This window comes from Babylonia areolata, chromosome 30 (genome assembly GCF_041734735.1).
Source record: "Babylonia areolata isolate BAREFJ2019XMU chromosome 30, ASM4173473v1, whole genome shotgun sequence".
NCBI lineage: Eukaryota > Metazoa > Mollusca > Gastropoda > Neogastropoda > Buccinidae > Babylonia > Babylonia areolata.
This window is the reverse complement of record NC_134905.1, coordinates 3,952,667-3,969,919: the sequence shown is the minus strand read 5'-3', so window position 1 is coordinate 3,969,919 and position 17,253 is coordinate 3,952,667. Positions and strand designations below refer to the sequence as shown.

At 41.6% G+C, this 17,253-nt stretch overlaps 1 protein-coding gene across 7 annotated transcripts in view; it reads left to right on the top strand.

The window, feature by feature from the left end:
* LOC143275326 (filamin-A-like) overlaps positions 1 to 17,253 on the top strand; it is a 218,166-nt gene that overhangs the window by 86,982 nt on the left and 113,931 nt on the right. The window contains exons 16-20 of one of the 7 annotated variants that reach the window (XM_076579350.1): positions 4,573 to 4,656; positions 6,492 to 6,580; positions 6,723 to 6,774; positions 9,434 to 9,598; positions 12,511 to 12,657. The exons of 5 other annotated variants lie outside the window; for them this stretch is intronic. In XM_076579350.1, the coding sequence (XP_076435465.1) occupies positions 4,573 to 4,656; positions 6,492 to 6,580; positions 6,723 to 6,774; positions 9,434 to 9,598; positions 12,511 to 12,657 (537 nt within the window). Of the gene's footprint in view, positions 1 to 4,572; positions 4,657 to 6,491; positions 6,633 to 6,722; positions 6,775 to 9,433; positions 9,599 to 12,510; positions 12,658 to 17,253 lie in introns of all 7 variants that reach the window. One more of the 7 variants, XM_076579349.1, reaches the window with a different exon arrangement.

Sequence of the window (17,253 nt, the reverse complement as noted above, 5' to 3'; positions counted from 1 at the left end):
CCTTTCCTTAATCACTAGCTTTGCAACTTTTCGGCCTTCACAACTTTTCATCAACTTGAATTTGGCAAGGTAAGTTTCTGTTTTGGATGCTTTTATTATTTTTTATTTAAATTAAGAAACATGTATATATATTCCTTGCACCCCACTTTTCTGAAGTCTTTAAAGCCATATGATTAATAAATAATAGGCAAAGTAGGGTACTGTATGATATTATTTACTGTATTGTAGATATTTTTTTCCCGTTAACTTGTTTCAGTGGTGCTTTTGTGGGTTGGGTTGAGGGACTTGGACTGGATTGGTGATGGTCATTGTGATTAACTGGTGTGTTGTACCTTGTGTGAAGTTTTGGGGGTTTTTTGTTTGTTTTTTTGGTCTACTTCCAGTGTCTGAGCATCTGATCTGACAGATATATTGCAACAGTTTTCGACCTACAAGATTTCTTTTACACGTGTGATGCAGTCCACGGAAAATGGAAAAAAAAAGCAAAAAAAAGAAAAAAAGAAAAAAAAAAGCTATTTTTGTTGTATTTCAAACTGTTACACTATATCTTTTTATTTATTTCGGTTTGGGTTGGGTTTTTTTCCAAATTTATTTATTTATTTATTAATCAAGATATTATCTACTTTCTTTATATCATATTTCAAGATCATAGATACTATATTTTTAGTTTAGTATATTTCAGGATTATAAGATTATAACTACTGTTTTTTTACATTGAAAATTTCAAGACAATAACTACTTTTTATCATGATTATAACTACTGTTTTCGAAAATTATATTTCCAGGTGATAACTGCTGTTTTTATTGTTTATTATATTTATTTGAAACTACCATTTCCTTCACACATCCCATTATCAAAATCACACAGTTGTTTGACTTGACTGTTTCGTGTTGTTAATTGTTGAGGATAGACTTGTTTTTTTTTTTTTTTAAAACAAACATGCAAACAACCCCACCCCCCCCCCCCCCCCCCCCCAAAAAAAACAAAAAAAAAAAAACCCACCAAAGGAAAGAATGACCCAATCTGTTCACATGGTGAAACATTAGTCGTCTTGTGGGCCGAAAATATCGCTGTATATTCGACTGTCAGACAGTGCTGGAAACTAAATAACTAAAGAAAGGGAATATCTGGTTTCACTCATGATAAAAGTGGACTGGTTTAATGTTTGGGAGATTTTTTGTTGTTGCGGTTTGGGGTTGTTTTTTGTGTTTTTTTTTGGTTTGGTTTAACATTTGGGGTGTGTAGGTTTAAACTAATGTTAATTTGTTGTTGTTGTGTGTGTGTGTTGTTAGGAAAGTGAAAGGATTGGTTTATGTGTACAGAGAGACAGACAGAGAGAGAGAGAGATGTTCTACATGCCGGAAGGCACGATACACAGACACTCATCCCCTCATACACACACACCCCATCCTCTCATCCCCTCATACACACACACACTCATCCCCTCATATACATACACACTCATCCCGTCATCCCCTCAAACACACACACACTCATCCCCTCATACACACACACTCATCACACACTCATCCCCTCATACACACACACTCATCACACACTCATCCCCTCATATACACACACACTTATCCCCTCATATACACACACACTCATCCCCTCATACACACACACTCATCCCCTCATATACACACACTCATCCCCTCATATATACACACACACTCATCCCCTCATATACACACACACTCATCCCCTCATATAATTATACACACACACTCATCCCCTCATATACACATACTCATCCCCTCATACACACACACTCATCACACACTCATCCCCTCATACACATACACACACACTCATCCCTATATCTGTTCTTTGTTCTCTTTCCTGTTTGTTCACAGATACTTTACAGTTTAAGTTCACATGTAATTTACAGTTACGGACATATATTAGCAGACATGTTACTATAAATACACACACTGAGGAAAACACACACACACACACACACACACACACACAAGGCAAGAAGGGAGGGGGAGAGGGGGAGGGCGGTATTTAACACTGTGTAAAGCTGACACATGTGTAAAAGACTTGCTGTGCATGCAGCCTCTGTAACATGACACCAGGAGCATGTGTTTGGTGTGTGTCACCGTGACCATTCATCATCTGTTTGTGTGAATCAATCGTCTGGTTTTGTTTTTGTCCTGGCATGCCTCACCAGCTTTCACCACAAATCAAGAACTGTTTTCCTTCATTAATTATTAAACCTTTGACCACAATATCCATGTAATCAGATGGCTGTAATGTATTAACCACATTATTATTATTATTATTATTCAATGCTGTAAAGGTACGGTGCAGTTTTCAGCCAAGAAATCCCAGATAAAACAGACGGAAAGATGATAGATTTCCTTCCTTTAATGAGAAACCATCTCCTTGATCAGAACATGTGGACGATGTCATAATTATGTTATACAATATAGCTTCAGACTGATGCAGTACATTACATGAAACTGCTCAGCAGAGACCACATTGTTGAACAGAAACCAGTTTTAGCAGAAACCAGTTTCAGTAACGGAAAACTGTGTTTAAATCTGTCTTACAAAAGTTGTCCATGAGATTGTTCAGCAGCAGAAACCAGATTGTTGAGCAGAAACCAGTTGAGCTTAAACCAGTTTGAATAATGGAAACCAGTTTTCAAAATCTTTCTTGTTAGTCATCCATGAGATTGGTCAGCAGAAACCAGATTGTTGAACAGAAACCAGTTTACCTGAAACCAGTTTGAAAAATGGAAACCTGTTTTCAAAATCTTTCTTGTTAGTTGTCCCTGAGATTGTTCACCAGAAACCAGATTGTTGAACAGAAACTAGTTTAAACAGAAACCAGTTTGATGATGGAAATGCAAACCAGATACAATCTTTCTTAATGATTTGAACAAGCCCATTATTGTAAGAAGCAAGTTACAAAAACTGAACAAAACCAGATTGCAAACAGTTTGTAGTATTTTGGTGTGTTTTGGCATAAGCACACATCATTTTGAAACTATGTCAAATGCTTTAGAAACATCCACATGTCATGAACAGAATGTAGGCTTCAGTTCCAGAAAATGAACAAGGAACTGTAGGTAGGTAAATTATGAACAGATGAGATGAGTTAGTTAATGAATGGGTAGACGGATAAATTATTCAGCATAAGCAGTGTTTGTTTCTTTTCATGTAAATGTGTAGCAGTTAGTGGGAATAAAAGATGAATAACTTAATGAATGGATAAGTAAATGAAGAATTTAGCAAGAACGGTGTGTAAGTTTCATTTCACATGTAAATGTGTAGCAGTTAGTGGGAATAAAAAATGAATAGGTTAATGAATGGATAAGTAAATGAAGAATATAGCAAGAACAGTGTGTACGTTTCATTCCGTGTAATTGAACAATGAGTCATAGACAGGTAAAACAAACAAATGGATGAGTCAGTGAAATATATTGATAACTTGAAATAAATTAGTTACACAACTTTGAGCAAATTCTTGATTATTCCGGAAGTGTTAACTTCTTTCCCGAAAACATTCAGTTCACAGCACAATACACCCAGCGACAAAACAGACGTACAGGTCTAAAATGTCTTTTTACCCAAATGAATAATATATCCTACCTGATCCCTGACGTAACACTTAATCATGTGACTAATTCACCTGATGGCTTGATTTATCACTCCCACTAAAACAGTCACAGTCGCCTGAATGTGTGAACATCTTAATGGCATGACCGTGATCTATGTTGAGAAAAGAATTTCAGTGTTAGTGTGTGTTAGGGTTAGTGTGTATGTGTGTTAGTGTGTGTGTGTGTGTGTGTGTGTGTGTGTGTTTATGTGTATGTATATATCTTTGTGTGTGTGTGTGTATTTTTGAATAGAATACTGTGGTTAAAAGTTATCGTGCAGAAATGTTTGGTTAAAAGTTATCATGTTGTATGACTATATCACAGGACTGTAACTGAAGGTCTGATAATCATTTCTGACAATTTCTGCTTATTTTGCATGGTGCTCAAAATATTATCTTTTTATTTTGTTTCATTCATTCCAATGATTATGCTTCTCAGTATAAGCTATCCTTTAATTTCGTTTCGTTTCTTTTTATTTATTTCTTTGAATTAGGTTTATGCAATTGGAGGGAAGGAATTTGGTTTGAACTTATGAAAAAAAAAAAAGCTTCCATGATGATTTGATCTATGATTTAAAAAATTTTTTGGTTGTTTCTTGATCTGAACTTTTCATACTACACGCATTCAGTGCATAGCAACATGAATAATTACACATTGTGTTAATTAAAGTTGTGTAGCAGTGAGTCAGAACAGTGTGTTATAGATATGCATTCTGGTTATATTGTGTTGCGGTGATTGATCAGAACAATGTGTCATGATTGCGTTGTGTAGCACTGAACGATTGCAAGCAATGTGTCAGGATTTTGTAAATTGTAGTGGTGCATGACCAAAACAAACGTGTTACGATTTCATCGTGTAGCACACGCTAGAACTGATCAAATGTGTCAGGATTGCGTAACGTGTAGCGCTGCGGTGATTAGAACACGATGTGTGTGTGTGTGGTGTCTGTGTGGTGTAGCTCCGAGCGGAAAGCTCACAAAAGCCGAGCTCAGACAGGTGGACAAAGAAACGGTGGAGGTGGAATACCTGCCAACAGAAGCAGGTGAGAGGGAAGTGGAGGGGAGGTAACCTTCACTGTCTGTCTGTCTGTCTTCACACTCCTACAGGCCAACGTCAGAACTGACAACACAGAATACAGAATATTGATTGTATATAAAGAGAGAAATTGTATATATATATAAGAATAGAAACGATGGAGGTTGATTACCTGCCGACAGAAGCAGGTGAGAGGGAAGTGGAGGGGAGGTAACCTTCACTGTCTGTCTGTCTTTCACACTCCTACAGGCCAACGTCAGAACTGACAACACAGAATACAGAATATTGATTACATATAAAGAGAGAAATTGTATATATATAAGAATAGAAACGATGGAGGTTGATTACCTGCCGACAGAAGCAGGTGAGAGGGAAGTGGAGGGAAGGTAACCATCACTGTCTGTCTGTCTGTCTGTCTGTCTGTCACACTCCTGCAGGCAACGTCAGAACTGACAACACAGAATACAGAATATTGATTATATATAGAGAGAGAAATTATATTTTTAAGAATAGAAACAATGGACGTTGATTACCTGTCAACAGAAGCAAGTAAAAGGCGAGGGAAGGTAACCTTGACTGTCTGTCTGTCTGTCTGTCACACTCCTGCAGGCAACATCAGAACTGACAACACAGAATACAGAATATTGATTACATATATACATATGGATGTGGAGTGATGGCCTAGAGGTAACACGTCCGCCTAGGAAGCGAGAGAATCTTGAGCGCGCTGGTTCGAATCACGGCTCAGCCGCCGATATTTTCTCCCCCTCCATTAGACCTTGAGTGGTGGTCTGGACGCTAGTCATTCAGATGAGACAATAAACCGAGGTCCCATGTGCAGCATGCACTTAGCACACGTAAAAGAACCCATGTCAACAAAAGGGTTGTTCCTGGTGAAATTCTGTAGAAAAATCCACTTTGATAGGAAAAACAAATAAAACTGCATGCAGGAAAAAAAGAAAAGAAAAAAGGGTGGCGTTGTGTTGTAGCAACGCGCTCTCCCTGGGGAGATCAGCCCGAATTTCACACAGAGAAATCTGTTGTGATAAAAAGAAATACAAATACAAATACAAAAGACATAAAATGTTCAATTATATGTTTGATGTGAACCTCACATTCAGTAATCACCATAAGGAGATGGGCATTAAACAGAACATAAATCACACATACTTTTGGGTCACGGTAAGTATGTTAGGTTAATTAAACATAATTTTAGAGAAAAGTTAATGAAACATAATTTGAGGGAAAAATATTTCCTTACTATAATAGACAAAAAAATATGATTGATGCTAAGACTTTTACCAGTCTTTTAAATGAATATCTAAATGACTACAGACTAAAAGTATGCACATATATCCATGTACATACCCTTCCCCCCCCCCCCCCCCCCCACACACACACACACACGCACACACATGGATTCAAACACACTGTGCAAGCATGCATGCGCACACACACATGCACACACACACACCACAATACAATACAACCCACTCTCCCCACTCCACCCCCCTTCCCCTCTGCACACACACACACACACAGTCACACATGCTCACACATAATCACACACACCATACCCTCCCCTTCCAACACACACACACCCCCTACACACACACATCTACCCACACACACAAATACCACACAAATACCACATCCCCCCCCCCCACACACACACACACATCTGCCTACACACACCTACCCCTTCCATACACACACACCTTCCCCCCACCGCCACCCACCCACAAACCCCCCCCACCACCTCTACACCCCCACCCCAACCCCATCATCCCCCTCTCCACGTACACACCCATCTAACACCTTCCCCGCTTCGCTTGGTTCCAGGGGACCACCAGATCAGCGTGGAGTTTTACGGGCAGGCGGTGAAGGGCTCTCCCTTCATCAGCAAGGCCTACAACACTGGGAGGCTGAAGGTCACCAACATGCCTGCCTTCTGCCTGCCTGGAAGCCCTGTCTCCTTCGACAGTCAGTGTCTGTCTGTCGCTCGCTCTCTTTCTTTCTGTCTTTCTTTCTTTTTCTTTAACTGGTTCAGTTAACGACAGGGGGTGACTGAAGGTGACCAACATGCCTGCCTTCTGCCTGCCTGGAAGCCCTGTCTCCTTCGACAGTCATTGTCTCTCTGTCGCTCTCTTTCTTTCTTTCTGTCTTTCTTTCTGTAACTTGTTTAGCCCTGCTTTCGATTCATCAGCAAGGCTTACTTCTTCTTCCTCGTTCATGGGCTGCGATGCCCACATCCACCTGATTGCACATGGGAGGCAGCCATACTCTGTTTTTGGGGTGTGTGCATGCTGGGTATGTTCTTGTTTCCGTAACCCACCGAACGCTGACATTACGGGATCTTTAACGTGTGTGTTTGATCTTTTGCTTGCGTATAGACATGAAGGGGGTTCAGGCACTAGCAGGTCTGCACTTATGTTGACCTGGGAGATCGGAAAAATCTCCACCCTTTACCCACCAGGCGCCGTTTCCGAGATTCGAACCCGGGACCCTCTGATTGACAGTCCAACGCTTTAACCCTTCGGCTGTTGTGCCTGTCAGCAAGGCTTACAACACTGGGAGACTGAAGGTGACCAACATGCCTGCCTTCTGCCTGCCTGGAAACCCTGTCTCCCTCGACAGTCACTCGCTCTCTTTCTGTTGTCTTTATTTCTTTTTCTTTTCTCTATTTTTTTTTTTACAGCTCAGATCACCACCACCACCAATTACACATAGTACACAATTTTTTGATATTTAGAGTGTTAGGTTAGTGGTAACACATCTGCCTAGAAAGCGAGAGAATCTAAACGCACTGATTCTTCTTCTTCTTCTGCGTTTGTGGGCTGCAACTCCCACGTTCACTCGTATATACACGAGTGGGCTTTTACGTGTATGACCGTTTTTACCCCGCCATGTAGGCAGCCATACTCCGCTTTCGGGGGTGGCACACTGGTTCGAATCCCCATAGTCGTGAGTGTTTTCTCTCCCTCTGCTAGACCTAGAGTGGTGGTCTGGATACTAGTCATTTGGATGAGATAATAAACCGAAGTCCCGTTTGCTGCATGCACTTTGCGCACGTAAAGAAAAGGGTCGTCTCTGGTAGAATTCTGTGAAAATATCCACTTTGATTAGGAAAGCAAATAAAATGACTGGCAGAAAAAAAAAGAAAAAGAAAAAAAAAAGAAAGGATGATGCCCTGTCTGGTCAGAGTAGCTGGAATTTCACACAGAGAAATCTGTTTGGATGTAAAGAGTAATACAATTCAATACACAGTAGACTAGAAATGAGTGTGTGGAGGAGGGGGGTAGAGGAGGTGCAGGGTAATGTGTGTGTGTGTGTGTGTGTGTGTGTGTGTGTGTGTGTGTGTGTGTGTGTGTGTGTGTGTTGGAGCTCATGTACGTTTATATGTATTTAACTGTGCTTTCATATCTGTGAAACTGCATGTTTGGTGCATATCTGTTATGCATGTGTGGGTGTATGTGTGAATGTGTGTCTTCATGTTTTACATTTATTTGCTTATTTATCATCATTGTTAGCTTATTTATTTATTTAATTATTTATTTATTATTATTATTATTACTACTACCTTTTTTATATTATAATTATTATTTATTTATTCATTTATTTATTTATGTAAGCTTATCTATTATTTATTCACCTTTTTTTTTCTCAAGGCCTGACTAAGCGCGTTGGCAGATGTGGTGTAGCGTATATGGATTTGTCCGAACGCAGTGACGCCTCCTTGAGCTACTGAAACTGAAACTGAATACACAGTACACAAACTTACTTTGGCACAACCACCACCACCAGTAGCACACATTGCACAAACATTAACCTCTTCTTACCACTATGTTCCAGTCAACACCTAGCAGGCATCACCGATCATCACCACATTGCCACCACCTCCACCACCACCACTAACACATGGTACACAAACATTAACCCCACCTTACCACTGTGTTCCAACACTCGGCTTATATCACAGATTGACATAAGTTTACATTTTGGCCCAACAGCAAAGTGAGAGCTGTATTATCAATGATTTCTCCAGTCAGTGGGAAATCATTTACAGCTTAGTCTTTTGTGAAGGACTATGACACTCAACCTAGGAGTCAAAATTGCACTGGCTCTTAGTGTCGCAGCCTTGTGGGCTGGTTGGCCTTTGGGAACCATCCCCAACGCCGACTGTCCTAAAACCCTCTTGGCCGAGAGAGTGGGGGATGTAACTTGGGCAAGACACTCTCCACAATAATCAAATTCTAGCCCAGATAGTCGGAACAGCAGTTGCCTCCTCTGCTGTTCTGATAGTCATAGTCGGACATGACAAAGTGGAGTGATGGCCTAGAGGTAACGCGTCCGCCTAGGAAGCGAGAGAATCTGTGCGCACTGGTTCGAATCACGGCACAGCCCCCGAAATTTTCTCCCCCTCCACTAGACCTTGAGTGGTGGTCTTGACGCTAGTCATTCGGATGAGACGATAAACCGAGGTCCCGTGTGCAGCATGCACTTAGCGCACGTAAAAGAACCCACGGCAACAAAAGGGTTGTTCCTGGCAAAATTCTGTAGAAAAATCCACTTCAGTAGGAAATACAAATAAAACTGCACACAGGGAAAAAAATACAAAAAAAAAAAAAAAAAATGGGTGGCGCTGTAGTATGGCGACGCACTCTCCCTGGGGAGAGCAGCCCGAATTTCACACAGAGAAATCTGTTGTGATAACAAGAAATACAAATACAAATATATATATATATATATATATATATATATATATATATACCACTGTGTTCCAGTTGACGCCTCGCAGGCAGGCTCGGGGAACATAGAGATCCGTGTGAACGGAGGCCGAGTGGCCTGCAGTGTTCAGAACCGCGGCAACCACTGCTTCACCGCCTCCTTCGTCCCCGAACACGCACACCACCTGGTGGAGATGACCTTCAACGACCAGGAAGTGGATGGTAAGGTCGCGTCGGGGGGTGGGTGGAGGGGTGGGAGGGGAGGGGTGGGGGTGGGTAGGGAGGGGAGGTTTGCGTGTGTGTGTGTGTGTGTGTGTTGTTGTTGTTGTTGTTGTTGTTCTCTGGTTTGGTGTCATTTCACTAAATAGTGATATTGGACAACATAAAAAGGTGTATGTTTGTGTGTGTATGTTGTTTATGTGAGTGTGTGTTGTTTCACTATTTAGTGATATTAGACAAAAAAAGTAACGTAAGAAGCTCTCTCTATGTGTGTATGTTGTGTGTATGTGTGTGTGTTGTGTGTATGTTGTGTGTGTGTTTGTGTGTCAATGTCTGTATTTGTGCAGTGAATTCTTCCTCTTTCAGACCAGTTCAAGCACGTCAGCTTTTCAATCTGCTTTCAAAACTGTTGATTACTGATAATAATGATGATGGAAACCATGTCAGTTTTTATAGTGTCTTTTCTCAAAACAGGGCTTCAGACTCTGGACAAAAATGGATGAATAGAAACACACACACGCACACACACACACATTGTTGCATGGGTTAAAAAAAAGAAGAAAAAATGATGTGTTCAAACAAACGCAGTGGGAACACAGTGAGAATCCTGTCAGCATGTCAAACACTTCCTCTTCTTCTTTCTTTCTTTCTTCCTTTTTCTTCTTTCCATTACGTGATCACCATCACCTTGCTGATAATCTGTCATGGTTGATACATGCTGGGAATATTCTTCCTTCCATAACCCACTGAGCACTGACATGGCCCACAGGGTCTTTAACATGCGTATTAGATCTTTTGCATGCGTATGTGGAGTGATGGCCTAGAGGTAACGCGTCCGCCAAGGAAGCGAGAGAATCTGAGCATGCTGGTTTGAATCACGGCTCAGCCGCCGATATTTTCTCCCCCCTCCCCCTCCACTAGACCTGAATGGTGGTCTGGACGGTAGTCATTCGGATGAGGCGATAAACCGAGGTCCTGTGCGCAGCATGCACTTAGCGAACATAAAAGAACCCACGGCATCAAAAGGGTTGTTCTAGGGGAAAAACAAATAACACTGCACGCAGGAAAAATTATCAAAAAAATGGGTGGCGCTGTAGTGTGGCGACGCGCTCTCCCTGGGGAGAGCAGTCCGAATTTCATACAGAGAAATCTGTTGTGATAAAAAGAAATAGAAATACAAATATGTATACACACAAAGGGAGTTCAGGCACTAGCAGGTTTGCACATGTGTTGACCTGGGAGATTGACGGGCGCAATAGCCGAGTGGTTAAAGCGTTGGACTGTCAATCTGAGGGTCCCGGTCTCCGATCTCCCAGGTCAACATATGTGCAGACCTGCTAGTGCCTGAACCCCCTTCGTGTGTATATGCAAGTAGAAGATCAAATATGCACGTTAAAGATCCTGTAATCCATGTCAGCGTTCGGTGGGTTATGGAAACAAGAACATACCCAGCATGCACACCCTCGAAAACGGAGTATGGCTGCCTACATGGCAGGGTAAAAACGGTCATACACGTAAAAGCCCACTCGTGTGCATACGAGTGAACGCAGAAGAAGAAGAAGACCTGGGAGATCAGAAAAATCTGGGTTCTGGGTTCAAATCCCAGTCTCGCCCTTTCTCCCAAGTTCGACTGGAAATCGATCTGAGCGTCTAGTCGTTCGGATGAGACGATAAACTGAAGTCTGGTGTTGTGCACGCACTTGGCGCACTGAAAAAGAACCCATGGCAATGAGAGCGTTGTCTTCTGGCAAAATTCTGTCGCAGAAATCCACTCTGATACGTACACGAATGATTATATTACATGCATGCACTCAAGGCCTGACTAATCGCGTTGAGTTACGCTGCTGGTCAGGCATCTGCCTAGCAGATGTAGTGCAGCGTATATGGATTTGTTTGAATTCAGTGACGCCTCCTTGAGAAACTAAAACTGAAACTATGCATATGTAGGAATGTGAAAACCAATTTAATGAGGCAGATTCTGATGCCATAGGAATGACAGACGCAGAAGTGGATTTGTCTGAATTCAATGACAGCTCCTTGAGAAATTGAAACAGGAAAAAAAAAAAAAAGAACTGAAACTTCTTCTTCTTCTTCTTCTTCTGCGTTTGTGGGCTGCAACTCCCACGTTCACTCGTATATACGTGAGTGGGCTTTTACGTGTATGACCGTTTTTACCCCGCCATGTTGGCAGCCATACTCCGCTTTCGGGGGTGTATGAATGATAGCCTTGTCCGACTATGACCATCAGAACAGCAGAGGAGGCAGCTGCTGTTCCGACTATTTGGACTAGAATTTGATTATAGTGGAGAGTGTCTTGCCCAAGTTACATCCCCACTCTCTCGGCCAAGAGGGTTTTAGGACAGTCGGCGTTGGGATGGTTCCCAAAGGCCAACTAGCCCACAAGGCTGCAGCACTAAGAGTCAGTGCAATTTTCCCTCCTAGTTTGAGAGTCATAGTCCTTCACAAAAAGACTTAAGCTGTAAATGGTTTCCCATTGACTGGAGAAACCACTGATAATACAGCTCTCACTTTGCTGTTGGCCCAAATGTAAACTTATGTCAATCTGTGATATAAGCCGAGTGTTGGAACACAGTGGTAAGGTTAAGGTGAGGTTAACTCTCTCTGGACGAACAGTTTTCTCCCTTGCTTTCCCCTGCAGATGACCCATTTGTTAGGGTTCGGAAAAAAAATCACTCTGGGAGGGACGCTCACTCAGTCTGGCTCCATGACTAAGCTATTATTGTCGTTAGTAGGGGGCTTAGTAGGTGGTGTCCTACATACGCTGAAACAGAACAGGCACCACTGAACACCACCGAAATGACTCAGCAGCAGTGCAGGGTCTCCTCTGGTGTGTGGCCTCCTGGCGACCTAACACCGAGTGTTGGGCCTACTGAAACTTCAGTCTGTGCTTTCAGGCAGTCCGTGGAAAATACCATTGATAGACCTGGAATGCATCCGACTGTCGTCGTTGAACAAAGCGGTGGTGGAGGTCGACGTCCCAGCATGCCTCACTGTGCACTGTGGCCAGTCGCCTAGCGACCAGTTGACTGTCAGCATCAAAGGTATTGGTCGGCCCGGGAATGCGGTGGTTGTCCTTTAACGGCCATGTGGATATGTGTGTGTGCTTTTTAAAGAAATGTATATCTATGTATATATATATATATTTTCAAAATTAATTTTAAAGATTATTTTTTTTATTTAGATATAATGCAGTTATTGCTTTATGCAAAATGTGTGTGTGTGTGTGTGTAATACTGCCGTTCGGATGGGAAAAGGGTTTGCGTTTTGATGTGAAATGGGGGTAAATGTAAATTTTGTGGTTTCCACAGACAATCATTGGATTGATATCACAAGACGTGCCAGCCCTTCCCTGTTTTCTGTGGAATTTTGTTGCTGTTCTGTTGTTTCAATCTGAACATAATTTTTTCCTGATTCTTTTCCCCTTCCTCAAAAGGACCCCCCCACCCCCACCCCCCCCATCCCACCCCCCCAAAAAAGAATTTAAAACAAGAAGAAAAAAAAATCAAAAGAAGAAAATAGAAAAGAGTGAGCATTCATTTCGGCAACTGTTTGATGGTAGGTAGAGTGGAAGAGGTGTGTTTTAAGGTAGCCACTTTCTCAAATGAGAACTTATTTTGACAAATACACAGTGGTTGGTCGAATGGAAGAGGTATATTTTGAGGTAACTGCTTTCTCAAATGAGAACTTATTTTGACAAATACACAGTGCTTTCTCAAATGAGAACTTATTTCGACAAATACACAGTGGTTGGCCGAATGGAAGAGGTATATTTTGAGATAACTGCTTTCTCAAATGAGAACTTATTTCGACAAATACACAGTGGTTTGTCGAATGGAAGAGGTATATTTTGAGATAACTACTTTCTCAAATGATAACTTATTTCCACAAATATATACACAGTGGTTGGCCGAATGGAAGAGGTATATTTTGAGATAACTGCTTTCTCAAATGAGAACTTATTTCGACAAATACACAGTGGTTGGTCGAATGGAAGAGGTATATTTTGAGATAACTGCTTTCTCAAATGATAACTTATTTCCACAAATACATACACAGTGGTTGGCCGAATGGAAGAGGTATATTTTGAGATAACTGCTTTCTCTAATAAGAACTTATTTCGACAAATACACAGTGGTTGGCCGAATGGAAGAGGTATATGTTTAGATTGCTGCTTTTTCTAAAGAGAACTCATTTAGGTAAATACATAGTGGTAGGTGTTTACACATTATTGATTATGAAAATGAACCTTTGTTTGACTTATTAAATCAACAGTTTCTCCATTGATTTTCGTCATTTTAGTGAACAAATCTGTTGGGTTTTTTTTGTAGTGCAGTGGTCTGATGTAGCGTTGGTCCAGGGGAGTTGAAACAGGCATGTAGCTTTGGGGAACAATAAGAAAAAAAAATGCTTTGATTTGTTTGGGTATTGTCTGTTTTTCCATAAGTGGAGTGATGGCCTAGAAGGGTAACGCGTCCGCCTAGGAAGCGAGAGAACCTGAGCGCACTGGTTCGAAACACGGCTCAGCCACGGATATTTCCTCCCCCTCCACTAGACCTTGAGTGGTGGTCTGAACGCTAGTCGTTCGGATGAGACGATAAACCGAGGTCCTGTGTGCGGCATGCACTTAGAGCATGTAAAAGAACCCACGGCAACAAAAGGGTTGTACCTGGCAAAATTCTGTAGAAAAATCCACTTTGATAGGAAAAACAAATAAAACTGCACGCAGGAAAAATATGCAAAAAAAAAAAAAGGGTGGCGCTTTAGTGTAGCGACGCGCTCTGCCAGGGGAGAGCAGCCCGAATTTCACACAGAGAAATCAGTTGTGATATAAAGAAATGCAAATACTGAACATACAGAGTCAGATTTGAAAATACCAACGGGTGATATGCTGGGGGGGGGTGGGGGGTGGGGGGGGGGGTTCTGTTTTTTTTTCAGTGTGTAAAAGATAATCATTTAGACACACAGGTACAAGGTGGAATGGATATATGCTTGTCTAACACTAGAGTGGGCCAGGTACATATGTGTGTGTGTGTGTGTGTGTGTGTGTGTGGAGGGACGTGAAGACTTGGGTTTTATGTAAGCCTGTGCATCATTCATTTGATGTTCTGTGTAAAGAGTTTTCTGGCAATAAAACTGCATGCTTTGTGTGGTTGGTTTGGTTTGTTCGGGTACTTTGTGTAGTCCTTGTGTAGAGGAGATCAGTTGAGTTCGTTGGTGTTTTATTGAAACTTCAATGATTGGGTTTTTGTGTGTGTGTGTGTGTGAGTGTGGAAACAAAGCAATTTGTGTGGTGCTTGCATTTTGTAAGGAACTTTCAGTGTCGCTGTTTCATTTTTTTTTTCTTCTTATGTTGTTGCTGCTGCAGTGATTGGTCTTGATTTTGAATAATTGGTTGAATAACGCTACACATTGTTTTTATTGTTGTTTTTTATTAACACTTGTTATTGTTGTTATTGATTTCTTTTTATGTTGTACAGTTGCACAATTTGCATGGTGATTGCAGTTGATTTCTTTTTATGTTGTACAGTTGCACAATTTTTTGCATGCTGATTTACTTTTATTTTATTTTATTTATTTATTTATTTTTTAATCCAGAGTTGTGGATGATTGTTTTGAGGTGAAAAAAAAACCGGTATAGGCAGCCACACTCCGTTTTTCAGGGGTGTGCTTGCTGGGTATGTTCTTGTTTTCATAACCCACTGAACGCGGACTTGGATTACAGGACCTTTAGCGTGGGTCTTTGATCGTCGACATGTGTATTTACAAGACTGGTGTCCAGGCACTGGCAGGTCTGATGGCCTGGGAAACGAAAAAATCTCACCTCTCGGCCTTTCACCCCTAACCACAGTTTTAGCCGCGGTTCAGAGGTCATCACATAATCAGTAGTCAGGGTGGTCACATGATTACCGAAACTTTGTTTACAAATGGCGGCTGCCTTACTGGAGTGGTGTGATGCAAGTTTTCAGAAAAAATTGGTTCAGTTTTGATGCTTTTTTTTTTCTTCTATGGTTTGCTTTGGTTTTTGCATTTTATCAAGCAAAACGTTGTTCAACGTTTAACGTGACTGCTAGGATATACCTTGTAGAAGTTAGGGAAAGATCCGATAAGAAAACCGATTCAGGGAGGGATGGGCTCTGCCAGATTTGACTTGATCAACGACGGGCGCAATAGCCGAGTGGTTAAAGTGTTGGACTGTCAATCTGAGGGTCCTGGGTTCGAATCACGGTGACGGCGCCTGGTGGGTAAAGGGTGGAGGTTTTCCCGATCTCCCAGGTCAACATATGTGCAGACCTGCTAGTGCCTGAACCCCCTTCGTGTGTATACACAAGCAGAAGATCAAATACGCACGTTAAAGATCCTGTAATCCATGTCAGCGTTCGGTGGGTTATGGAAACAAGAACATACCCAGCATGCACACCCCCGAAAACGGAATATGGCTGCCTACATGGTGGGGTAAAAACGGTCATACACGTAAAAACCCACTCGTGTGCATACGAGTGAACGCAGAAGAAGAAGAAGAAGACTTGACCATTACACGGTGTGTCATGACCTGGTGGAAAGTCGTGAACAGTTCTTCTGTGCTGCAACCTGTGGATGACTCTTCACAGTGTTGACGGAGAAGGAGAAGAAAAAGCTCGACTGTCCGTATTTGTTTTTTGCGGCCATGTTCGGATGTCAAGCTGACTCCTTCACAGAACTGATGGAGCAAATGAAGAAGGTCTGCTGTCCGTTTTTGTTTGAGGCTGTGTTCGGATGCCACGCCAAACTTGCGTCCTGGACCTGACTGTTATTGTGTTCTGATGTGAATGTACAGGTGTTGTTCATGTCTGCAGACATGTCTACTGCCCTGATTTGTCTGTTTTTGTTCTGGAGAACCATTTAAAAAAAAAAAAAAAAATCAACACACTACAAAAATGCAAAAACAAAAAAGAAAAAAAAAAAAAAAAGTGGTCATTCCAGAAGAAATGAAAAAATACGTGTACAGAAATTACATAGCATGATACTATATTTCTAAAAAAAATTTAAAAAAAAGGCATGCAGTTGATTTTCTCTTGTCAGTTACAGTGGTAGCTTTTAAGATGTATAGCAGCAGCATTCTGTAGAGATTGGACAGGCTGTAAAATGAATCCGGGGGAGAGGGGTGATGGGGGGTGTGGGGGTGGGAACCAACATGACAATGAGGATGTAATAACTTCACCGAAAAGACTTAGTGGCGAAAACGATGTGTGTGGTACTCTGCCTAAGGCAAAATCAGCACAAGCGTTGCCTACTGCAGTAATTTTAAAAAAAAGAAGAAAAAAAGGTATTTATATAGTGCTGAATCTTGTGCAGAGACAAATCAAAGCGCTTTCGCACCAGTCATTCACACGCATGCATAACTCTAAAACTGGAAAAACTGAAGACAAGGAAGAGGCAGGGAAGGGAGGCTAATTTGAGAAGAGGTGGGTTTTAAGGCCAGTGCCTTGAGCTTGTTGCTGCAATGAATTCTTGCAAATGTGATGTGGTGTCAGTCATAATTTTGGTTTGTTTCCGATGTTTGGAGGTGGTAGTTCTGAAAGTCAGATTCTGGATAAGGCATATCTGGGTGGAGGAGGAGGAGGAATTTTGTTTAATGTCCCGTCACACATATCAGTGGT